Here is a 26269-nt window from a genome sequence, read left to right as displayed (position 1 = left end):
GCGCAGCAGAATAGTTCAGTCATGGAAGTGCACTTAAAACTGGCAACGCGTCTTTACACAAAAGGAGGCGGGGGGGTGGAATGAGCTGCCCAGCCATGTTGGAGAAGCTGATACTCTGGTTTCTATCAGGAAACAGCTGGATGATGAGATCCTGGGACAATTACTTAGCTACTGACTAATAAACGGTCCAGATGGGCCAAGCGGCCTCCCCTCGTTTGTGGCTGTTCTCACCACCACTGGATCCCCCTCCGATCAGGGGGTCCGAACTGCTGAGCAGCGTGACTGACCTCTTGTCAAGAGGCAGGAGTGGATGAGGGGCTGCTGTGTTCATGAACGAAGGACAAAAGCAAATTCATCGTAGGAGTTACTGCCTACCAAAAACTGTTCAGAAGAATTATGGCAAATACAAAGGGTGCTAGCAGGCACTTAACACTCCCTACATTCTGTAAAAACATTTTTTAACACTGCCTAACAATTAGTGAGCGACTGTGTCTGCAGGGAAGCTTTTGCTTAGAGGTTATCTGGGGTCACCTGAACCGAACCCTTCGACTTGGCCGGGGTTCGTCAGTTTACACAAATGGCTTGGCAGGAAGAGTGGACATTGAGCACATGGTCCACCACACAAGAGATTCTTTCATTACATCAAAGACCAGAAAAGACCGAACACATGTTGAAAGACAGCTTCTTTTTTAATAATCTCTATACAGAAAAAAGAAACTAGATATATAAACTCAAGATTTCCTTTGCTTTTTTAAAGCTTATCTTTAAATATTTAGGCATCAATATAAATATCAAAAAATATGCTTTTTAAGGTCTTCAGTTTTTTAGAACATTACACAGGCAGATTCGCAGCGCGACCACTCGTGGTCCCATCAGAGAGATGTAACAGACCGAGAGATGAATGGTTTGGGCTGTACCCCGTCACTCTGTCCGAACCGAACTAAGCCAAAACAAGCTCTCTCCACGCCTCAGCTGGCAGCTTTAAGCGGCGGCCGCGGAGTGACGTCATTGGAGTGCGACATAGCCGCACGCCACTTCGTATAGGCTCGAGTCTTCTCGGATTTCTCCATCGTTCAAAATGTTGTCTCGGAACACTACCAAAGAACAGGACTGGTTATTGTTACGAATACAAAATGGTTTTATGATTGAGGGCACTGTGTACTTTTTAAGACGCGTCGAGAAACCATAATTTTCGTTCTCTCATACACTTCTAAATTTGCGTGTTTTGGCCTGTTCCAACACTGCACCCCTGTGGCCAGGCGACCTTGGTAACAGGGTGACGTCCGGGTACAGCCACAAACAAAAAAAATAAGCCTAAAACACTGATTGGGACTCTTTCACAGAAAACATCCAGGTACAATCACATTTTTAAATAAATTAAAAACACAAATAACTTAGATGAACAGGCCTAACATCATACACAAATACAACAGTAACCTAGACCAGACTACATGGATGAGGGTACAAAAAACCCATGATAACACAAAAATAAAATCTGTAAATGTTCCTGTACCTTCTGAATGAAAGAGAAGTATCGCCACCTTGTGGTCAGACTGAGCGCAGCGCCGTGCTCCGCCCCAGTGAGCCGGCGAGTCGGGAATGTTTTTAGTTACATTGAGATCAATATGTGCATTTGTTTTTTCAAAACAGGTTTCAGCAGAATATAACTATAATAAAATGTTGCCGTAATGTTTTGGAGAGAACAATATGTCAGTTACAAATAACACAAGGCATAGTGTATTGCATCCACCTATATAACACTACATAATGCGCTGTGTTGCTACACTGAATAGGCCTTTTTAACTTCTGTATTGCAAAACCTTTGACTGCTGAGCCTAAATACCAGGCATTTTGATGCCTCTGAGCTGAAGTACGGTGCCCTGCGGTAGCTCTGCAAATACTGCTGGCCAGTCGATGCCTTGCTGACATCTTGCCGGGACAGTGCAGCCCAGAAAGCAGTACTATTCTAATCCGTGATGTTGAGCTGTGTACTGCAAGGGTGTCGCCCCGGCAGAGCACCGCACCAGAAAGGCACTGTCCCTAGGGGGCTTCACCGCGAATTATACAGCAAGCGCTCTCTTACCGAACCGCTACTCGGAATGTGCCACTGCACCAGTAGGGGAAGGGCCTGGTGAACTCCGGCCCAGCGTACCGATAATGGTTTGACACCGTGGTGCTGCAGTGGGCTGCTGCTCCATGCTTTACCAGATATGGGGCCGGCTTCTCGTTTCAGTGTTTGGAGGAGAAGAGGGTCCGTGTCCTGATGTGTTCTGACGCCCCAGTGTCCCGTTCTGGAATAAGCAGCTTTGGCAAGGTATGATCTCTGTGTACCCCCCTTTCCCTTTACCCAGCATGCCCACTAGCATGCATGCTGCAGTGCAGTAACATGGGAGGGGGTGCTGGAGTGTGTGTAACATACAGTACACGTGTGTGCTTATGGGTGAGATTAGAAGGCACTGAGCTAGTGGAGTGTCTGCATGTCTGCCTGTGTGTCAGTGTGTGCAGATCCGTTATCCATTGTGTCAATGTGTCTGAGTGTGTGGGCCTGTGTGAATGTGTTATCTATTGTGTCAGCATGTCTCAGCGTGTGCGGGCCCGTGTGAATGTGTTATCCATTGAGTCAGCATGTCTGAGAGTGTGCGGGCCCGTGTGAATGCGTTATCCATCGAGTCAGTGTGTCTCAGCATGTGGTGTCCTGTTTGAATTTGTTATCCATTGTGTCAGTGTGTCTCAGCGTGTGCGGGCCTGTGTGAATGTGTGATCCATTGTGTCAGCGTGTCTCAGCGTGTGCGGATCTGTTATCCATTGTGTCAGTGTGTCTCAGCGTGTCTTAGCGTGTGCTGTCCTGTGTTAGTGAGTGTGTGACACCAGGGTCAGTTTCTGTGGTATGATTAGCAGGCAGTGAGCTGGCAGTAGGACAGATACAGCAGCCCCATGGCCAGGCTGTAGAAGAGCAGGAAGCCGGGACAGAGCAGCGAGATGTGGGGGGAGACGCACCCCCCCAGTCTGGTCAGGGCCTCCACGGTGCGCAGCACCCCCGGGAGATTGGAGCACAGGACATCGGAGGAGGCACACACCTCCGTCTGAGAGAGGGAAAGAACGAGGAGGGGGAGAGGTGGGGAGGGGCGAAGAAGACGGAGAGGGACAAGGAAAGGAAAACCAGGGACAACAAAAGAGGAGCGGGAGAGGAAAAGGTGGGGTGGAGAAAAGAGAGCAGTGAGAGGGAAAGGGAGGACACAAGAGGCGGAGAGACAACACAGAACAAAAAACAAAAAGAGACACGATGAGCTGAAAGCACACTGACGCGGCACAGCAGCACTCAACAACACATAAGCTGTTTTGCTGCACAAACCTTTCCTCATGGCTTCTGTGAACAGTGATGAGCATGAGAGACCAACGGCCAAAGTTAAAACTTGTGCTTATATAATTCTCTCATTCAATCATCAACAGATGTCAATCTGGGATGGATTAAATCTGAACTGGTAAAGATGACCCTGTATCACTCTCTGCTCAGAAACCTTTTTTTTTAAACAAGGGTACTCCAGTGGAAACTTTAAATTAATTTAAGGTGGAAAGCGGGAGGCATGTTTTTACACTAAGGGTGGTGGGTATCTGAAACAGACTGCCCAGCCACGCTGTTCATGATGATTTACAGCTAGCCAGAAACAGCTGGATTGAATTAAATGAGGCACAAGCAGCACAATGAGCTGTACAGCCCATGTGGCCTCCTCTCATGTGTAATCATTTGTAAATATTACTTCTTTAACAGTTCTTTAGCAGCACTCTGTGATCATGCTGAGTATTGGCACCATTCAGAGCAACAGCTGGTTAAGAATGCACTCCGATCTGATAGTCATTTCACTAACAGAATTAACATTTGAATACCCTGGTCCAGCTCTTCGTGGGAAGAAACCTTTCCTCTTCTCTGTCCTAAACGATGTTTCCAGTTGTGACCCTGTGACCTTGCTCTGTCCTTTTGCATTAGTTTGTTGTCAGCTAACGAACTGGAAATAGTGAAACAGTGAACCCTGGGTTCACCCTGTCTATATCCTTTAGGACTGTAACTACATGGATCAAATGCCATTCATTCTTGTCCAAGCACGAATATGATTTTGCTTCCCATTTCTCCTCGGGGATTCTAACAACTGTAAGATTTAATCTTATTTAATTTGAATGCTGTTAAAGACAGCCAAAATAAAAAGGCTAAGATCAGTTGCAAACCCTCTGCAAATTCTCCAGTTAGCACTGTGCAATCAGGGAGGCACAGAGGCCGTTTTGATATGAATGAGGTTTTTATTGGTGCTAAACGGTGTCGCAATAACCCGGCTTGATCTTAAAGAGATCTGTGACATCTGTGCTTCACTTCAAACCCACAGCAGGCACAATAAACCACAGCTGTTAACAGGCAGCTCATTCGGTGGCTCGTAATCAGCTCGAAGACCTCATTACTGCTCACAGGAGGAAAGAAAGGCGCTCGTCTCTGCGCTGCACAGAAGCACGTTCAGGACCACAGGCGAGGCCAGTGCTACGCACGTCACGGGAGGCACGTGCGCACGCGGATGATGCAGGCGTTTGGTCTCTCGCATTTAACGCCTCTTTGTTGTCTCTCGGCAACGTGCGTTCACTGCTTTGTGCCGAGGGTGCAGTTGTGTGGCAATGGAGCGTGCTCCGTGCGGGGACAGAGGAAGCATCTTGATCGAACACACACACACGCAGCAGCAATGACCAAACGGGCGCAACAGGGAGGAGTATTGGCGGGTCGTTCTGGGACCTCACGAGGAGCTGGAGACATTAACGCTGCGCAGTGAGCGCGTTCCGCATGCACAGTTCTCCCTCCGGCGAGTTAAGTATTTCGGATGGGCAAGCACAAGGGCCCAGACATCTCCGGCCTCCCCCCCAGCCTGGGATTCCCTGAGCGGCAGGGTGGGACTGGGATTAGTCAGGTGGGGTCTCAGGGCAAAAACGTATCCTGCGAAGTTGCCAGGGAGCTTGCAGGTTGATGTCACCAAGACCAGCCACGGCTCCAGGGGGCGCTGTGGAGCTCACAGCAGAGCCCATGGTGCTGGTGCTCACCTAAGTCTTCAAGCGAGTGGCCGTTCTGACTTGGGTGAGTAGATAGCAGTAACTGGCGATTACCATTGCTTTAAAAACAATTCCAGACAGGCAGTGAAATACGAAGAGTGGAGGTGGTGCCCTAAAAGTGACATAAGAGAAGCGACAAAATCTTGCTCCAAATTAAGGATCTAATTGAATCCCGTTCCAATTAAGGTCCTAATCAGACAACTGTAACCAGGACGTGAGCTCGGGCTCCCGTGCTCCGAAGGACCGTGATCCCGGCTGGAAACGAGCCGGAGTTAAGGAGAGGAGCCCAGGTGCTTACCTCAGGAATGCCCAGCTTCCGACAGGCGGTGATGAAGTTCTCGACGTTCCGACGGCACTTGGGAGCACTGAGCTTTGGCTGTGAATGACACACGAAGGACACCATTTTACCAACTCAACACAACTAAATGAATTCCTCTAACAGAGAGGGCACCTGAAGCGTTATCTCATTCAGACAAGTGCACGGCAGGGTGAGAGCAGAGTCCCGGCGCTCACCACGGCAGGGGAGGGAATGTGGATGATGGACACGGACCGCGGCCGCACGTGATTGGCCAGCTGGCACAGGATGGCGCCGTCGGACAGGGCTTCGCCCAGGTCTTCGGGCAGAGTGATCTTCAGTCTGGACTCCAGCGTCTGGGAGAGGGAGACAGCTCATCAAGACACCTCAAGACAGTCACCGGCCAAAATATTAAGCACCCCCCCACAAATAATTCAATTCAATTTAATTTATTTGTATATAGCGCCTTTCATAACAAGGTTGCCCCAAGGCGCTAAACAATGCAACAATACAAATAACCTGACGGGTGTCTGCGAGCTGCACGAGCAGCACGAGCAGGATGTGGATGTGAGAAAGTCTTATCCCTATCCTCTGGCAGGAATAGTTTCAGATTTCCGCCTGTTATCCCAGTATTCAGTATTTGTCCAAGAGTCTAGTCAAGTGTCTAGTCAATATTTTGACCAGCAGGCTTAGTTCTGACTCAGTCGTGAGGTCTACAGTTTAACAGCGGGACAGTCGGAGAGGAGATAAACACCAGAGAGACGAGAATTGTGTCAATTAGAGAAGTCTACGAGGAGACCTGTACCCCGCATCCTAAATCCGAGTATGGAAAATAAAATCCGCAAGGGAACGGAAAACGTCAACCCAGCGGACCTCTTCAGTTTCAAAGGTGAAATACAAACCAGGGGGCACAAGTGGAAACGAGGTGGAAGTGCATCTGAAACCGAGAACAGGAGGCACTTCTTTACACCAAAGCGTGTAGGTGTTCTGGATCAAGTTACCCAGCCGACACCCTGGTTTCTTTTAAGAAATAGCTGGATGAGAGCCTTGGGGCGATTAGCTGCTTGCGACCGAACAGACCAGATGGGGTGAAGGGCCTCCTCTAGCTCGAAACCCGGAGAGTGCTCGGCGGAACCTACCTTCCGCAGCTGTGCGATGCCCTCTCTCTCCTCTCTTGGGGAGCGCAGCAGCGAGGCCTTGGATTCGGAGCGGCCCGTCTCCACCAGACACTGGACCGATCCTGGAGAAACCAGAGGAGTCAGACACGCAGCCCTTAAAAGCACCACAGGGGACAGAGCGACTGGGGACAGGGCCCAGACGGAGCCGACGTCACACACGGCCAGCCAGACTCAGACCTGTGGGCTTGACGTTGGTCCGGGACTGAGCCCGGAACAGGAAGCTGTTTGGTTTTTGGACTGCTCCTGGCGAGCCCGCGGGATTCGGCATAGGGGGCGTGTCTGTGACGAGACGGGAGAGGGTTAGGACTCCGAAGAAGAAATCCTATTGGAATTCACTTGTTGTCTTTCTTAGGAAAGACAAACAAGAACAAAAACACTTTTCATAATCACTGTATCTGCGTGCATTTTTACGCACTTTCTTGTTTCACTTTCATCAGTTTAATTGCAGGATCGACAAAAAGCTCTGCACAGAACGGTTAGGTTTGGCTAAGAAGGCGCTACACAAAGAGCACAACTGATGAGTTTCCGCTAATACCTAGCCTTGAAGTCTGTAAAAAACGCTGAAAAACAGGCAGTGAAAAAAAGCTGCTGATTATAGGCTTTTTTCTAAGTGATTAAAAGCGCTGTACAGATGCAGTACTGATAAACACCTGTTCTGCTGGTGGACCGGACTGGAGCTGAGATGGCAGAAGAGCTGGAGGGCTGGTCTGTACTCTGTAGAGAAGAGAGAGAGAGGAAGAGGTGGGGAGTCATCCACTGTCTTGTTGGGCACACCAGACACTGCGGTGGACTGGCAGAGAGCAGAGGGAGGGTGGAGAGTAAGCAGATACACAAGAACACAAAAACAGTTACAAACGAGAGGTCATTTGGCCCAACTAGCCAGGTGAGAAGTTGAGTAGTTAATTGAACCCAGGAACTCATCCAACCGTTTCTTGAAAGAAACCAGGGGATCGGCTTCAGCAACCAGGCTGGTAACTTGTTCCAGACTCCCACCACCCTTAGTGTAAAGGAGTGAATCCTGTTCTCGGATTTAAAAGCTCTTCCTTGCAGTGTCCTCTTGTGCCCTCTTGCTCGTGTTTCACCGTACTTTCTGAAGAAGCCCGCTGGGTTGACATTATAAGTGCCTTTGAGGATTTTGAATCTGACTACATGTGTCAGGTCTCTCTTCAAGACTAAAGTTCCTTCAACCCGTCAGCACAAGACACTCCCCTTAACTCCTGGAATGTATCTGGATGCTCTTCTGAGGACTGATGGAAACACTGTTCAGCACAAAACAGCAGAGCAGACAAGAGGTAGGGAGATGCAGAGAGAAGAGAAGAGAAGGAGGAGGGAGTTAGGGGGACAGAGAGGGGCTAGTGGGTCACACGAAAGGAGAGAGACTGACCTGACACCTTTGTCTAAGACAGATGATCGAGGAGCCACTGTCGAAGCTGCTGCCACTAGGGGGAGACAAACACTGCACTGTCAATGAGCACCACCCAGCATGCTCTGCAGGATTCTCTGTAGTGCACCTGCATACTGGTAAACCTCAACCCCTCCCTTACTTTTAAAGTTATTATTAAACTTTAACGAAAAAACAATATGCCAGAACTCAATATGTCAGTACAGAGATACAGATTTTGCATATTAACACACAGCAATCTGGTAAAGGAACACAAGAATATAACCACAAACACATGATTATAAAGCCCATGCACAAAACATTCTGATTTCAGGGCAGAGCTCTTCAGAGAACCTGACAATAGAGAGTCAATACAGAACTCAAAAACCGGATATGACTCCACCTTTTGAAGAGAAAGCTCTTCATCTGAGCTTGTCTGCAAAATAATTCAAATTAAAATAACTTGTGGACTTGATCAAGCTCCGAGTAACTGTCTCGGGGAGACCCGATCACAGCTGCATCACACGCACACAGCCTCACGTGGCTTCACACTCAGCAGGCTGTTACCTAGGGCCGCTTCCTGTCTGGGCTGCAGACGTGGAGCCACTTCCTGTTTTCGCTGTCGATTTCAGCAGACTACAACACAGAACAGAGTGAACAACGTTACAAGTGAAATAACGAGGTGCGGGATATGGGGGGGGGGGGGGAAGGGGACTGGTCAGGTCTCGTGTGAAGGTGAGGTTGGGGATAAGAGGTGGGGTATGGATTAGAGTTCTGGTTGGTTTTTCTCCACCCTATTTGCTTGGAAAGTTCTTACCAACTCTGACATCCGACCCAGGTTCAGGCCAGAGTGCGGGCCGGGGACAAGCTTTGGCACGGACTAGTTTTAAAAACTGGGACCGGGTCGATCCTCTAAGCCATTCATTTAATCAGCTTATTTTAACATGAGCTGTCACAGCAGGAACACCTGCTTTTTCCTTGGCCAGTTTCTCCGAGATGGAACTTGTGAGAACATGGCCGACTACTGGAGAGGATGAGGGCAAAGAACGGGAACAGACATATCGAAGCTCTCCATCCCACACACAGCTTCTCTTCTTTTCCCTCCCATCTAGCCAATCTTGGCTCTTCCATCCCTCCATTTTCTAACCACTTCTTCCAATAACGGGCACAAGTCAGGGTACACCCTGATGGACAGAACTGCAGTCCATCACAGGGCAGACAGACAAAAACACACTCACACCAGGGCCAGTCTTCCCAGAAGCCAATTAAGCTACCAGTACTTGTACTATGTACTACTACAGCTGTCCTTGTACTACAAGAGGAAACCCATGCGAACATGGGGACGACATACAAACTCCACACACACAGCACCCCAGATCCAGAACTGAACCCAGGGCCCCAGCGCTGCAAGGCAGCAATGCTCCCCACTGCACCACCGTGCTGCCCTCCTGGCGACAGATAACGCGCGACTGAAGTAATGATCATCCCCTTAGTACATTCGAGACTAATCATGTCATTAACGCGGTGGAAGGACCTAAGGACCACTCTTTTCCTCCCAGGCCCACCTGATCTCTCTCCTCTCCCTCTGCTGATGCGCCCTCTCTCTCTCCTGCCAGATCTGCAGGGTCTCGGGGCGCCGGCGCTCCTCCGCAGAGGGGCTCGACGGGGTTGCGCCCAGGGGCTCTGCCGAGTCCCCCCCCGGAGACGACCTGAGAAAGACGGGGAGGGGAGAGAGAGGAGTGTTGGACACCGTGAACACAATGGAACACTACTGCTGAAGTGAGCCTTGTGGTGTCAAAGGCTTTAAATAGTTCAAGCATCATAACTAGATCTGAGGAGGCCTAAGCCAGGATACACTACACTGAACCTTTAAGGACTCGGCAAGAAGCATTTTTGACAAAGCACAATTCAGCACACCACGAGGGGAGGAAGATAAAGGGTTAAAAAAAGATGGAAGTGAAACTGCGAAAATCCCTGTCTGTTGACTTTTCCCAAAGCACAGAGCTCCTCAGCGTGTACACACACACACAGTCATTACACAAGCGCTCTGACTGAGGGAGGCCTCACAAAACGTGTTTGTCCTGCTCTGACACAGTGATTCCTCTGTGCACACACAGAGCCTCACGGGTCACGCACCCCAGCTTCTCTGACACAAGCGCTGGCGCGGCTGCTCCCTTTCAAGAGAGGCTGCGCCACACCGCCCCGCCCTGGAACAGCATCACCGGCCAAGTGAACAGGGCAACATAAAGATTACTCCCTTACTGCACTGCTCTGCAGATGAGCGGGAGAGTCCAGAAATGAGTGCTGCCTGTCTCTTAGGCTCTACTACTCATGAGACAGTTCTCCAGGGCCACTGTCCAAAACCAGGAGTCAGAACATAAGAACGGTTCCAGGTAGGAGGGGCTCATTAGGTAGATAGTAGTTAATTGATCCCAGGATCTTGTCAGATAGGAGCTAATTGATCCCAGGATCTTGTCCAGCTGTTTATTGCAAGAAACTTGGGTATCGGCTTCAACAACATGGCTGGGTAGCTTGTATCAGACTCCCACTGCCCTTTGTGTAAAAGAGTGTCTCCCGTTCTTGGTTTTAAATGCACTTCCGGAAAGTTTCCTGGTTTGCTTGACCGTCAGTAACGGTTCACACCACTGTGTGGCGCTGTCGCTCACCTCACACTGAGACCTCTGTCTGGGCTCTCCGACTGTGCCAAACCAGTCTTCCCACTCTTCTCCTAGGACACAATGGAAAATAAGGCATGAATCATCCCGACACCCATTTGCCCACCCATCTATAGTATATTAGTCTATCATTTATCTAGTGATCCATTTATCTGCACATCAATAGAACAATTCAAGCATCTATGCCTATGGGTCAATCTCTCTTTGTACAGATCTATCCTGTTCTGACACCTACATAATGTAACTTTCTTATGATTGTCCATAGAGACTGAGTACAGGCCAGACAGTAGTAACAGGGCTGGACCAAGGGAGACGCAGTGAGTCCTCCTCACCTGTGGGGGTGCTGTCCGATGGGGGCTGGGCAATGACCTGTGCTCCTCCTCGTCCTCTTCAGTTACGCTGCTGTCAATAAAATCCTCCTGCTCTGCCTCTCCATTCACTACGGAGAGACAGGGGGTGGAGGGACACGAAGAGGCGGGAGGTGCAGGAAGGAAAGAGGTAGAGAGAGGAACAGAAAAGGCTCATGAAACAGTCACCCACAATGCAAATAACGATGCTGTTGGAAGTCTATGTGCTGTATGATTTTTTTAAGTTAGGGCTCCTCACTTCTGGGGATTATTAGGAGACCATGTCTGGTAAAGGCCAGGGGGAAATTTGGCCAGGACACCGGGGTAACACCCCTACTGTTTTCGAGAAAACACCCTGGGATTTTTAATGACCACAGAGAATCAGGATGTCAGTTTTACATCTCATCCGGAGGGTTGGCGCCCCCAGCTGGTCTCACTAACACCACTTCCAGCTGCAACCTTCGCTTTCCCTGGAGGTCTCTTATCCAGGTACTGACCAGGCTCACACTTGCTGAGCTTCAGTTGGCTGCCAGTTGTGAGCTGCAGGGTGATACGACTGCTGGCATCAGGACGCTCACTAGCCTCTCTCCAGGACCAGGAGTGAGAATCACAGAGTGTTTATCTGAAATGTTCAAATGTTCTGTTGCCATAGTGTGAGAGTCTATATTTCTATCTCTGCACATTCACCCCTGCCTCATAGAGAATGTGTGAGCATGTGTATATAACACTACATAAGTGTGTGAGAGCATGTTTATACATCGTCAGTGTGAGCATGTGTACATAGGCTATGTGAGTGTGCGTGTTCACTATATATGAGCATGTGTACATATACTGCTTCTGTGTATACAGTACGTGTGTAAGCATTTGTAAGCATGTGTAAGCAAGTGACAAGTGTTGTCTGCTGCTCACCTCTGTCCCCAAGGGAGTGCACTGGTCGCTCCTCTCTCAGGTTCCTCTGTTCCCTGGAGATCTCTGCCATCCGCAGGGACAGGTCCGAGAAATCGTCTGCAGACTGGAGGACAGAGGGGGAGAGAGGCAGACAGATGCATTACTCTAGGCTCATCAGTGCCAGTACTGTCTCTGTCGGTGTGTCTCTGTCTGCTGGCAAGTAACACAGCCTTGCAGTGTATCACCATGACTATTAACGTTTCATTGATGAGCAACTTCTTGTCTGTTAAGAGTCGCCATGCAACTGTCCCATGTGACGCCATTTCTGCGGATGTGTCCCACATATGTCAGTCAGTCAGTTCTCTCTCTCTCTCACCTCGTTTCCAGACCACCTCTTGCTTCCACTGTCCACACTGTTGAAGCCGGAGTCCAGACCTCCATACTGCCGCGCCGGAAACAGCTCTTGATCTGAGAGACTGGCCACGCAGACAAAGGGGGGGGGGGGGGGAGAGAGAGAGAAAGAGTGAGAAACTCACAGGGAAACGGGGGTTTAGAGGGATGCAATAAGAGACAAACACAGAGAGCCAGGAATACAAAACATTTTCACCGCTGCAACTGCCTCTGTAGAGTCACATGCCCAAAACTTTGGGAACAAAATTATTTTTTACGCAATTTAATAAGAAGCATTCAATCGATCCTTTTTTCCTGTATCCTCATCATTTCAGAATTTGTTGCATTTTACATAGAAGTTCTTCATCTGAAAGGATCAAAGCACTCTGGCTGCACAGCTCCCCTGTGGGGAAGAGTGAGGAACCGGGAGGTCAGACAAAGCTTGTCCAGAGTGGACTTCAGCCAGGATACTAAAGTTAACATCCCTACTCTTGTGAACAACCAAGAGACCTTTAAAGACCTATTAGTCAATACAGTGGCTTAATACTGTAGCTCATCTTAAGGACAGCACCTCCTTCAGCGCAGCGTGCCTTGTCAACATATAGGAGTGTTGGTCAGAAAATGTCGGTCCAATAAGAGGTAAGAGTGCCACCTACTGGTCCACCAGCACCCCTCACAGCAGCCACCTGGTTTTCCCGGGTGATCTCCCATCCCAGTACTGACCGGACCAGCTTTGCCGGTCTGCTGAGATCTGACCAGCTCAGGCTAGGAAAGCGAGTGATTTATCCTCGTCACACAGCCTGCCCCCTCCCCTGTCGTTCGCCTCCAGCTGCTGAGACCTTTTCTTTCAGCACCATGGAGTCTCCCCCCTCTCCCTCCCCGCCCCTCTATCCAGCGCCAGCTGCGGCAGCCCGTTTCAAGACTGCGGACGTCTCCTCCTTTGGTCTCTCTCCGTCTCACCAGCTGTTGATGCCTGCTGGTCTCAGAGCTCTGTCGAACTCCTCTGGCGTCGTCTTGCTACACGCCTCGATATTCAGGTACTTGAAGATGTGGATCTTACCCTTCGTACAGATCTGGAAGAGACACAGAGCGTGAATAACACACTCAAAGCACAAAGCAGCTAGGCAGTACTATAAACAGGCATCTCTGGATAAGAGTAGGTGTTTCCCCCTTTACCAGTCCTGCCTTCCTAATAAGCCCCATCTCTAACTGACTTCACCACTCTGTTCTCCTCCCCACTGAATGCTGAAGTGTGGGGAGCATACTGGTGCACACTGGCTGCCATTGCATCATTTAGGTGGTGCTACATATTGGTGGTGGTGTAGGGGAGTCCCCATTACCTGTAAAGCATTTTGAGTGGAGAGTCCAGAAAAGCACTATGTAACTGAATTATTATTATATCCTATTGTTCACTGTGAGTGTGTGTATACAGAAGGAGAGAGAGGAGGACAGATACACTGGACAGCACGACATTCACAGCGTAGCCCTGAAGAGAGACCTTCACGCAGACACTGTAGTACACCTGCAGTACGCTGCAGTAAGGCACGAGCTGAACAGAGCACAGCAGACACAGAGAGGCTAACGCCGACGCACTGACTGGACGAAGGGAGAGCGCGGCCGCAGGGCCTGACCTGCGCGGGCGGGGACTGCAGGGGGTTGTTGTCGAGGGTGATGGTCTGCAGGTGCCGCAGGTGGCGGTAACACACGGGAACCCGCGTCACGCGGTTACACGAGACATCCAGCCGGACCAGTGGCAGCTCCGACAGTTCTGGCCGAGAGAGGACGGGGCAGAAGTTGAGGTGAATACACAGGTGTGCTCTAACTGCTCAGCTGGGAACTGCAAAACTCCTTCGTCCCTCTTCTCTTTCCCTCATATGGCTCCTTATTCTCTTGCTCAGCCCCACACCCTCTCTTCACCCTTATCCTCCTCCCCCATTTCTTCGTTCAGCCTCTCTTCTCTTTCTGTCCCACCCCCCCTAATCGAACTCGCCCCTATCCCACCCTCTCCCCTCCTCTTTCCCCTCTCCAGTCCTCCCCTGCTTCTCCGCATCCCTTCCTGTCTCGCCCTCTTCCCTCACCTTCGGGCAGCGTGGTCAGATGGTTTCTCCGTAGGTTGAGGTCTCTCAAGGACTCCAGGAGCCCAATCTCGGGGGGCAGAGACTGCAGTTCATTACAGCTCACATCCTGAGAGAAAAACATGGAAGGAGATTCGAGGAGTGAGAGACAGAAAGAGAAACCTGGAGAAAGAAAGAGAGAGAGAGCGTGCGCGCGAGAGACTTCTCTATACAAAAAGTGGGAGTCTGGAACAAGAGTTTCCTACAACGTAATAAGAACATAAGAAAGACTCCAAAGGAGTGGAGGTCATTCAGCAAATCTAGCTCATAGAAAGTCAGAGTATCAGATGCAATAGCAATAGTAACTTGTTCCATACCCCTACAACCCTTTGTGTAAAATATTGTCCCCTGTTCTCAGTTTTAAATGCACTCCAGTATCGGTTCCCCTTGTGTCCTCTAGTTCATGTTTCACTGTAGGCCTTGACCACTGGGTTGACTTTGTCGATAGCTTTGAGGAGGTTATTATCAAGAAATGGCTGGATGAGATCCTTCAAGCAATTAGCGACAACAAAACAAAGATGACGGGCTGAAAGGCCTCCTCTGGTTTGCATGATTTATGTTCTTCAAGCACGGAAGAGAGTGGCATGGCGACAGTGATGCCGAGGGAGACTGACCAGCTGGCGGAGGTTGCCCAGCGCCTGGATGGTGGACGGCAGACAGGGCAGCTTGTTGTTGCTGGCGATGAGGACTCGCAGGGGGAGTTCGCACACCGCAGTGGGAAGAGAGGACAGCTGGTTCCGACTGTACAGGAGAGAGAGAAAACAACAGGGAGAGTAAGCGCGAGGACAGACAGAGAGAGGGGGTGCAAGAGACACAGGGGAAGGAGGAAATAAGACCACTGTGAGTTTGTTGTACCTGATGTCGAGGGGAGACAGTGTGTAGCACAGCTGTACCTGATGTCAAGGGGAGAGAGTGTGTCAAACACAGCTGTATCTTTACGAGTACTGTATGTTGTACAGCTGTACCTGATGTTGAGGTAAGTGAGGGCCTGCAGGTTGCCGATGGAGGGTGGGATGCTGCGAATACAGTTATGATACAGGCTCAGTGTCTCCAGGGAGATGAATTGGCACAACTCCTCTGGCACCTCTGACAGACGATTCTTTGACAGGTCTGGGAAAGAGGAAGATATAACATACACATTAACAGTCAGAAATTTAAGCAACAGCTGTATTTTCTGTAATTCTGATCTTGGCAAAATCTCCCATAACGTTACACTTTCCTAGGATTAAATACACACACTGACACACAAATCTGACAAGCTGATAGTAGCGTAATAACTAAATGAGGTCTTGTGAGTAATAATCCTTGCTCTTCCCCACATTGTTTCCAAGTCACGTTTGAACTGGCCCATCAGAGAGGTCTTAAAGACTTCGCGGATTACAGAAACCGTAAACAGTTTCTCAAGTTTGGAGATAACAGCACTACACTTCAAAGTCTTTCAGATTTCAGTCCAGCCCATCTTTCAATTTTTTAATTGAACCAATGTTCCCGTCTTAATCAGCCTGGATTAACATGAAGTTAAGGCCCGAGACCTAGAGAACAGTGGGCTAGGCCACAGTTCGAGTTCATTGGCATAGTGAGAGTCTTATGTAAGAACTACCCAACCCCGCAGGTATGACATCTGGCCACCTGGGGACTCCACTGGCTCCAGTCAACAGCAGAACCAAAGACACAGTTCATCTCCCAAGTGAAAGAGTGTAAAAAGAAATCAATCTGATGCTCTGGTTGTCTAATTTAATACTAGGCCTGTTCGCAAACAATACATTATAAACCGTAGCACATACATTTAACCCATTCATGTAGCTCAATGATACAGTTAAATCCTCAAAGGCATAGACTAAGCTAAGCAGAAGTGCAATTGGTGAGTATGGAACAAGCTACCTAGCCATGCTGTTGAAGCTGATAACCCATCTTCTTTAAAGAAATGGCTGGATGAGACTTGTTTGCAGGTTTATGTTCTTAAAGTACTCGAACATTGCATTTCAGGAATAATACATGTTTAAGACAACAACGCTCCAAGGTGACAGAGTCGGAAAGTCTGACCATTGGTATGACAAAAGCTGTTCTTAAATATTTTTTTGTTTCAAAAGATATGCAGCCGTTGACGAAAGTGGCTGAAAGAAATGGGGGACTGGGAGACACTGACCAGCTGCTGCAGGCTCAGTCTCTCTGGAGGTCGGCTCATTACAAAAAATAAAAACCGCAAGGCCTTCAACTACAATCCTCCTTAGGGAGGTAAACAATGAGCAGTGAACCTTAAACCTTAAACAATCTTAGATAACAACAGGAAAACTCAGACTGGATGCTGCTCAGATTATCGTAAATCTAGAGACTGCAGGTCTCCTGTCCAGCTCTAAGCTAGCCTCAGCGTGTGTTGGTGTATAACCAAGCTGTAACTCGAACTGGCAACCTGGCTGTGAACTCTAGGCTGTACAGTTTCATCCTTGGCTGGAACCCTGGCTGTGACATCTAAACTGTTGGGGCTCATCCAGGACTTGGACCCTGGCTGTGATTTCCTGGCTTTAAAGACTAATGCTGGTCTGGGACTCTAGCTGTGATCAAGCTGTTGGGGCTCATCCAGGGCTTTGACTCTGGCTGTGATCTCCAGACTATAGGGGCTCATCCTGGACTGGGACCCTGGCTGTGATCTCCAGAGAGCAGGGACTCATTCTGGACTGGGACCCTGGCTGTGATCTCTAGGCTGTAGGGACCCATCCTGGACTGGGACCCTGGCTGTGATCTCCAGAGAACAGGGACTCATTCTGGACTGGGACCCTGGCTGTGATCTCTAGGCTGTAGGGACCCATCCTGGACTGGGACCCTGGCTGTGATCTCTAGGCTGTAGGGACTCATCCTGGACTGGGACCTTGGCTGTGATCTCTAGGCTGTAGGGACTCATCCTGGACTGGGACGCTGGCTGTGATCTCCAGAGAGCAGGGGCTCATCCTGGACTGGGACCCTGGCTGTGATCTCCAGAGAGCAGGGGCTCATCCTGGACTGGGACCCTGGCTGTGATCTCTAGGCTGTATGGACTGGGTCCCTGGCAGTGGGAGTAGCTGCACTCTGTGTCAGTGAAGACTCACAATGTAGCCTTTGTAACTCTCTTGATTGGCAACACTTCCACAAGCTCTAACAAAATGCAGACAGAAACTAATACACTCATTCAAGCGTCATTAACCCAAAACAAAAAGAAAGGGATGACGCAGAGCAGGGGATTACAGCCTTGGACAGGACAGTTATATATAAACATTCATGGGTGTATGAATAGAACGTACAGTTAAACAAAACATATCGTAATGGTTCCAAACAGTAATCACCACCCAACACTGCAGGTTTGGACTAGATTTCTGCTGCTGGGATGATCTCCTTTTTTCAATAAGCATTGTGTCCCTTCGTCCTTTCCTTCTAATGAACGGTGCCACCAGGCTGCTGCCTAACCCACAGAGCGGGAGGAAGGGTTTTAGTGTGACACCAAGACTGGCACTCAGCAGAGGAAGCCAGGTGAGGAAAGAAGGGACAGACGGAGAACAGGGGGAAAGTGACTGGGGAAAAGGGGGAAGGCCAGAGAGAGAAAGAGGGAAAGAAGGAAGAAGGGGAGAGGGAATGTTTTAACGGCTCAGAGGGAGGACAGGACCAAACACATCCTAGCAAGTGACCTCACTCTCCTAACCCTTCTTTATACACACTAAAAAAAAAAAACACACATTAACAGACGCTGCTGACACACACTGACTGCCTGACACAGAAACACAGAAATATTCTCACACAAGCAGATAAGCACCAGCTCCCCCGGACACGGTCTCACGGCCCTCCAAACGCACACAACCATGCACCACACACTGCTCCTCTTCCCCGCTCCTTCCTAGTGTGTGTATTTCCAGCTCCGCTGGGAGGTCAGAGGGTATTTATAGAGAGAAAACAGATTGTAATTGCAGTGCTGTGGGACTCCAAGCGCCTGATATAGCCTGTTATTACAGGGTGTGGGATAAACTCAGACTCGCAGCAAACACACAGCCACTCTGACGGCGGAGACACAGAGAGGAGAACAGCCACCACAAGGAAGAGTCTTCACGCCAGAACGAGAAGGAGAGAAAACAAACATAAAAGAGAGAGAGAGACTTTTGGCCTTTATAGCCTGCTGATCTTTTCTTACACTCTATAAAAACCAGTAGGAAACTGTCTTTGGCTTTTTGTTAGGCCATAAAAACTAATCTACCCCCATTAAATCTGGCATGCTGCAAGGAACGCTGAATCTCATGTTCTGTGGAGTTGAGAACGAAAGTGTGGGGGAGACGGCAACAACCAAGTTCAATCAGACTCGGCCGTCATTAATTAGCACTCACTCCTGATGTCACTTCCTCTTCTAAGACGCTATAAATACTGTAGATGATCTCCGTCTCTCCTCCACCCCATCTCCACCTCTGCAGCTGCCCCCTGGTCACTCCTCACTCTGCAGGGGGGTCCTGCCTCCCCATCCTGTGGCCGAGAGGCCGGCCCTCAGCCAAGAGGGTTAAGCCAAATTCTCACTAACCACTCCATAATCCTTCCAGTACGCTTCATTCCTGGGGGCTGTTATTCCTAGCGAAATACGCACTTGTAAAGACAGAGGAGATCCTGGGCATGTGTTTATACCGGAACAAAAAATTCCGAGGGGGTGGACAGGAGGCAGTAATCCGGATGGTGTGAGTAGAGCAAACACACGTGCAGGCAACAATGAGCAGGAACGCGTCCTCTTGTCCTGTGGAGCGAGCCTGGCTCAGAGGATTAGCTGCCAACACGGTCGGATGCAAAGCAGAGGGGATCAAAAACCCTCTGCTCGGAATTTTCTCCGCAGCTCAGGCGAGCCGTGACTGTAGTGCAAAGTAAAACAGTCGGCCCCGATATAAAGCACAGCTGGCAGGGGGGGGTGGGGGGGGTGGAGTGTGCATCCCGAAAACCCATCCCGGTCTTGGATGGTCGGCTGCGTCAGCAGCTTCTCCAGGGTACTGAAATGCAACAGCGCCTGGCGAGCTGGGAGAGACTCTTAAACGAGCCCAACTGCAGCCTGTAAGGAGCTGATCTAGGTCATGCTGTGGGGCATGAGAACCTGCAGACACACAGGCCCTACGAGCCGCTCCGTGGCGCCACTCTCTGGGTCCAACGTGCACGGAGCTCCGTCCCAGCAGCGCAAGACCGCTTTCACCCCTTGCCCACCAGCGCATGCAAGATCTGAAGAGTTCAGAATAGTTCAGGTGGTAACCTGTGGAGCAGTAGTTGGCAGGGCTCTCCTTGATGGCCAGGGGGAATACGATCTGACCCACTTTACCCGTGAGTCATAATCTAGGTTAAAAGTGGCCATCTTATTGGGAACCCCAGGCATCTTGAGCAGCAAGAGCCACAGCTTGAGCCCTATGCCCCTGGGTCCCGAGACTAGCCGATTGGGCCCCTAGCTCCCTAGGCAGCAGCCCTCTCCTGGGTTCCAGCAAAAGGGTGCCCATCCTGGGTGCCTCCAGGCTCAGGGTGATATTGGAGAGAGACACACCTCTCCCCCAATCTGTGCTGAACCCTCTGCTGTAGGCCACTGTGGAATAAGGGGAAGCAGGGAGAGGGAAGCCCCCTCCTGCACCCCAACTCGAGTGGGTTCAGGGGCAGTCACTACGAGCCGAGACTGACGGGCACAAGCAGGTGGCCAGGATAATTACCAGCCTGTACAGCTGACATTCATCAAGTGTATGAATATAAAGAGCTCAATTTAAGACATACAGCTAACACAGTGTGCCCGTGCTGCCCAGTACCAACATAGGTACAGAGTGGCACAGCTAGAGAGGGTGCCCGCAGTAGCACAGATCAGCTGTCCACAGGGAAGGAAGGCCCTGACAGGTCCTGTTGCGCTGTTGCCCACAAGTCTCTGCTTGGTGGGAGCGATGGTGAGACTTGTATGATCCCTCTATCTCCCTGCTGGGTCCGCCGTCAGCAGCTGGCCCCGGGATTAACGCACACTTCAGAGGGAAGGGAGAGTGTGTGTAGGGAGCTCCTACGGTCGGAGAATCCAGTGCTGATGGAGGAAGGGGTGTGTAATGGCTGTCTGGGTCAGCGAGGGTTAGGATGATGGGATCGACAAGCCGGAGTTTAAGAGCAGTGGAGGGAGTTTTGAGTGATCCATCAGTACTTTCACAGAATCACAGATTTCATCACAAAACCACATGATCAGCCATTACATGGTGATCCCAAGCAAATTAAGAACTTGTTTTTTATTTCATGTTATTGCACAATCCTGTCCCTCATAGCAATGGCCAACACAGACAAGTTGTGAAAACTGAATCTCTTTAGTCTTGGACAGAGGCGACTGCCAGAGAAACTCTTGATTAAGCAGTCCGAGGGGACTGCACTTGAGGAGGGGCAGTGAGACGCAAGTCAGAAGAGACGAGTGAAAACTACGGGAAAGAGGCTTTGAGACTAAGCACAAGAAGGGCTTCCTTACACCAAGAGTGGTGGGTGTGTGCAACATACAACCAAAATAACACCACTGGACCTGCAGTTTGGCCCTATGCCACCAGACTAATCTCTCCAACGCAGTGTCACTGTTGTCAGTGAGATAAAGACCCGGGTTCTGTATGTCATTAGGGATGAATCTACTGATGCTGGAGGGCACGGATGGGCACCTGTGATTCTGGGGTTCTGTAGCACTGCTTTAGAGCACTGGTAACCTGACTTTGGACACTGCTGGAATGATGTTCAGACCCAGCTATTAATACAGCCCATGAAGCTGCTCTTGAAGCGATTGATTAACTGATGAATTAGGCGGTGGTTTACATCTATATTGGTTTACACAGCTGGGAGTTTTACTGCAGCAATGCGTGTGAAGTACTTTGCTCAAGGGCTGCACAGATCCTTGTACAGTGCCCCCACCCAGGACTTGAACCTGCAACCTTCCTGTTATGACCCAGAGCCCTAAGGCACAATAGCAGTGCCCCACCTGGAATTTGAACCTGCAAATTGTAACGTAACATAAACAGATATGAGTCCAGAGCTCTAAACCACACCTCCTCTCTGCTTCTCCTGTGCGATTCACCATCACAATTACTTCTCCTTTCTCTCAATCACTATAGACAGGATGCTTACAGCCCACTATTCTAATACTTCTTTGTCCTTTTTTATTTTGTACTATGGTAAATGATCCAATTCACTAAGTTAAAAATCAGTATCTATGCTGCCGATTTTGACATCACATCAGTAAGAAGAAGACTGAACATACCAGAGCTGACGATGGTGATCTGTGTGCAGCACTGTTCAATATCCTGCAAGAACAAAACTGTGTGGCAATTCTTCTCAAGTGAGAAGGGTTCAGCCAGGGGTTTCGTCTGAGCAAAGAGCTCTGGTGCTTTTCTTTTCGTATCGCGCACTCCACAAGCAACCAGACACACATTATTTGAGTTTCTGGTGTTGAGCCCATCGTTGCTGCTCAGGAACATGAATATGTAATTAAACAAATGATTTTTATATATGGAAGTCTTTGTTTCTAAGAGGATTTGCTTCAAAAACAGGGAAAAGCAAAGCAAAGCAGAACAGAGGGGAAATGACAAACGAGTGGTAACTAAAAGGCATCATTAGAGCCCTAAACCAAAACCCCAGAGGAATTCTCGGAAAGAAAAAGTCCACCAGACCTCGAGAACGAGATACGGAGAGAAGCAGAGATGACGCAGACCAGGCTGCCTGCTTATCGAGCAGGGGAACAAAACTTTCACACAGTCCGACTCCGAAACGGGGCCAAGCAGGGCTGTGGAGAGCAAGCCTGACCAGGACAACAACAGCTGAGCCACGTTAATTAAATAAATAAATTAACGGGCTCTGACAGGAAACGAAGAGAGGCTCCACCACGGGAGAGCAAACACACCAGGCCCCCCCGGGAGGGGGGGGGGGGGGTTGTCATGGCGACTGGAGGAGGCCGGCTTCCAGCCGTGTTTGGCCCCGAGCCCGAGAAGAGAGGCCCAGGGAGACAACCTGCCCCCACACCAAGCCGACAGGGGCGAGCAACTCCCCTAGGCCAGCAAAAGACCAGGCTTGGACACGTCTCCTGTCCTACGGACTGCGGTCTGAAACAGTACCTTAAAGAGAATAACCTTTTGAACATAACACACCTTTTCTTTTCAGACCTGCAAGTCCTGACTCATCTTTCCTTCCAACTTTCATGTCCTTACTCATTAAAGGCCTTACCAGATCTAAAAAATAGGCCACTTCCTACAACTCCCTCTTCCTCAACCCCACCTCCTACACGCCCCTTGAACCTACTTCCTCCCTAAGTACCCCTCTCACTCAGCCCTGCCTCCTGGTGGGAGATTTCTCTTTCTCCCAGGGGATATTCACCAGCTAACTAAAGGGACATTTCACTTAAGAGGATTTAATTCAACTGGTCACGGGTATTTTTTCTCCCTTCTGCTCTAAGAAGGAGTCACTTCCCATGTGACAGCACTAGCACGAGGGGGGGCTTGTTTCAGGCTTTTCATCTCTTCTGAGCTCCGCTGTTTCCCAGGCGCCAGCAGGTCAGATGGGCTGGCGATCGTCAGGCTCCTGGGTAGCAAAGCCCCCATCTGGACCGAGTCTCTCCAGAGGCCTAGCGTCTTCCAGCCTTACTTCCAGCTGAGCTCCTGATCACAGAGACCTCAGAGCAAATTCAGAGCTCGTCTGTCAGATAATTAACACAACTTTCTTGATAAACAAACGCGACCTGAGGGCTGCAATGTTTCTGGGGACCAAAAAGACGTCACGATCGGCGACGTATTAGCTGAACACTGTAACTCACGCGCACAGGCGGCGGAGTGAGGACAAGGGGAAGCGGGGGCTGGAAAACTCGGGATTAGCAGGAACAATCCAATAGGGATGGACGTGCCAATGCTGCTCCAGATCCAGGGATGGGGCTGGCACAGCTGCCCTCCTGCCCCTCTCTGGTCCCGAACTTGAAGTGCCTCTCCCTCCCTCTGTCCACAATCATTTATTTGTAAATCTGCATTGCTGCACACTGCAGGAAGCCAAGCAGGACTCCTATTTCATAGCAGCTAGATTCCACTCCAGGTTTTACTAGCTACAGGCTTCAGTTCAAACACCAAATCTGGCACATCAGTTTCTACAACACACACACACACACACACACACACACACACACACACACACACACACACACACACACACACACCACCACTAGCCTCTTTCCATACAATAGCACTTTAGTCTCTGGAAGAGGAATGTGTCCACACACATACACTGCATATTTTCAACCCGGGTACTTTCATAATGTAACGCATACGGCCAACATTACAGGTTGTGCGAACCGGCTTGCCAGCGCGGTGACGTCACCGCCCTTCCCTGTGAATAGCAGGGACCTCAGCCGCCGGGCATAGGGGAGATCTCCCTTTAACTCAGCTGGCTGGTTCCCTGTTGAGTGACGTCGGAGGCCCGGGTTTGAGCCCCAGCAGTGGAGGGCCGACCTGAGGCGGGAGCAGCAAGGGCACATACCCACATCGACCTGAGAGCGCTACAATATAAAAGACAATGTTACATGCTATCTATACAGCTTTTGCACTACATAACGCTTTGAGCCATTACCCTGTTAATTACAACTTTATATTGCATGGTATTCAATTTTAACTATTGCCATTTCCTTAATAGCTGAAATAGCTGTACAAGATGTGAATGACAGTGATAATTATTTATAATGTTTAGCGTTGCCAACAACAACAACCCCCACCTCACACAAAACAGGATGTGACATCACCACTTCCTGTAGCGGTTTCTGATGTTACGGTTAGAGAGAAAAAGATGCAGAGTGTACGCAGAATGTGAAAATCCAATCACACTCCTGTTGCACAGCAGTCTGGTCTCCTACAGGTCTTACAGTGTGTTCAATCACAAGCCTCTTACATAGCAATCAGTCTTCTCTCTCTTATTGGCCAGTTCTACCAGCTGAAGGTTCCTGCACAAACTTTACAGCCACTGTACTGAAAAAAAATACTTAACGCATCTGGGAATTATTATATTCTTTCTTTTAATTAAGCCTCAAGCAAGACAGGACCCTGCTGTAAATCAAACCTGCAGATAGTGAGGCCCAATGGGCATTGTTCCCATTGTTGTGAAATACCTCAGACCTAAGCTCACTCCCTCTGCAAAAATAAATAAGGTAATAAGCAGGAAACATCCAGCACCTGGCCTTGGCTTTTGCACAAAACCCCAGTGGCTGTTCAAACACAAACTGCTGTATGAAGCTAATCTCATTGTCTTACCGGGTCCCTGGCACAGAGCAAGTGGGCAGTGTGGAGACAGAGGGGGGTGCAGGGAGCGGGGTCAGGGAGAGGGTGAGAAGTTCAGAGTGGTCGTCTCTCGGTCAGGGGAAGGGCGTGCATCTCCTTGTCCCCTGCTGGGTGTTCCTGATGGGTTCTGCAGCCGTGCCTTGAAGCACTGCACTGGACTGTATTTAATATGATTATTATTAGTGATACATTTTATTTTAAGCACTTCTCAAAGAATTGGGAGGTCTGCAGTATTTACTATGACCAGAGCAGGCATGGTAAAGCCTCCGAGAGCTCTAGAGTACCTGCTGCACTATGATCAGAGCAGTACAGTACAGGGTACAAGAGCTCTAGAGTAACTGCTGCACTATGATCAGAGCAGGTACAGGGTATAAGAGCTCTAGGGTACCTGCTGCACTATGATCAGAGCAGGTACAGGGTATAAGAGCTCTAGGGTACCTGCTGCACTATGATCAGAGCAGGTACAGGGTATAAGAGCTCTAGGGTACCTGCTGCACTATGATCAGAGCAGATACAGTACAGGGTATAAGAGCTCTAGAGTACCTGCTGCACTACAATCAGAGCAGTACAGTACAGGGTATAAGAGCTCTAGAGTACCTGCTGCACTACGATCAGAGCAGGTACAGGGTAAAAGAGCTCTAGAGTACCTGCTGCACTACGATCAGAGCAGGTACAGGGTATAAGAGCTCTAGAGTACCTGTTGCACTATGATCAGAGCAATACAGTACAGGGTACAAGAGCTCTAGAGTACCTGCTGCACTACGATCAGAGCAGGTACAGGGTATAAGAGGTCTAGAATACCTGCTGCACTATGATCAGAGCAGGTACAGGGTATAAGAGCTCTAGAGTACCTGCTGCACTACGATCAGAGCAGGTACAGGGTAAAAGAGCTCTAGAGTACCTGCTGCACTACGATCAGAGCAGGTACAGGGTAAAAGAGCTCTAGAGTACCTGTTGCACTATGATCAGAGCAATACAGTACAGGGTACAAGAGCTCTAGAGTACCTGCTGCACTACAATCAGAGCAGTACAGTACAGGGTATAAGAGCTCTAGAGTACCTGCTGCACTACGATCAGAGCAGGTACAGGGTATAAGAGCTCTAGAGTACCTGTTGCACTATGATCAGAGCAATACAGTACAGGGTACAAGAGCTCTAGAGTACCTGCTGCACTACGATCAGAGCAGGTACAGGGTATAAGAGGTCTAGAATACCTGCTGCACTATGATCAGAGCAGGTACAGGGTATAAGAGCTCTAGAGTACCTGCTGCACTATGATCAGAGCGGTACAGTACAGGGTATAAAAGGTCTAGAGTATCTGCTGCACTATGATCAGAGCAGATACAGTATAGATAATTAAATTCCTGTCGTCAAGTGTCTCTGACAGTACACTTGCCTACTTCAACATGAGTTCCTGGAACCCCATCCTGGCACACTGGTGAGGTAATATAGTATGACTCACACTGCAGGAAGATTCTACTTCTACTATCAACTGTATTCACTGCATGATGCATTTGGAGACGTGTGCAAAATTATGTTTGAATAAACAAATACGTTTCCACAACCAGGTATATCATGGGAAATAGTAGATCTAAAAATCCTTCCACCCACAGAACAGGTCCAACGCATGCAATGGAAGA

The 26269-nt window shown here is 49.5% G+C and overlaps 1 protein-coding gene across 6 annotated transcripts in view; it reads right to left on the bottom strand.

The window, feature by feature from the left end:
• Positions 1-26269, bottom strand: part of lrch4 (leucine-rich repeats and calponin homology (CH) domain containing 4) — a 35587-nt gene that overhangs the window by 1297 nt on the left and 8021 nt on the right. For 2 of the 6 annotated variants that reach the window (XM_088628252.1, XM_088628254.1), the window contains exons 2-19: positions 15316-15460; positions 14965-15091; positions 14315-14420; positions 13868-14004; positions 13197-13309; positions 12223-12322; positions 11868-11970; positions 10944-11050; positions 10603-10664; positions 9502-9645; positions 8504-8572; positions 7940-7994; positions 7206-7269; positions 6733-6834; positions 6517-6617; positions 5596-5733; positions 5381-5458; positions 671-3083 (exon numbers count right to left, since the gene is read on the bottom strand). In XM_088628252.1, the coding sequence (XP_088484378.1) occupies positions 2892-3083; positions 5381-5458; positions 5596-5733; positions 6517-6617; positions 6733-6834; positions 7206-7269; positions 7940-7994; positions 8504-8572; positions 9502-9645; positions 10603-10664; positions 10944-11050; positions 11868-11970; positions 12223-12322; positions 13197-13309; positions 13868-14004; positions 14315-14420; positions 14965-15091; positions 15316-15460 (1943 nt within the window). In that variant the 3' untranslated portion in view covers positions 671-2891. Of the gene's footprint in view, positions 1-670; positions 3084-5380; positions 5459-5595; positions 5734-6516; positions 6618-6732; positions 6835-7205; positions 7270-7939; positions 7995-8503; positions 8573-9501; positions 9646-10602; positions 10665-10943; positions 11051-11867; positions 11971-12222; positions 12323-13196; positions 13310-13867; positions 14005-14314; positions 14421-14964; positions 15092-15315; positions 15461-26269 lie in introns of those variants that run through there. The other 4 variants (XR_015935792.1, XM_088628253.1, XM_088628256.1 and 1 more) reach the window with 4 other exon arrangements.

Source organism: Lepisosteus platostomus, chromosome 4, assembly GCF_059453375.1.
Source record: "Lepisosteus platostomus isolate fLepPlt1 chromosome 4, fLepPlt1.hap1, whole genome shotgun sequence".
Taxonomy (NCBI): Eukaryota; Metazoa; Chordata; class Actinopteri; order Semionotiformes; family Lepisosteidae; genus Lepisosteus; species Lepisosteus platostomus.
This window is presented reverse-complemented; position numbering and strand designations above follow the sequence as displayed.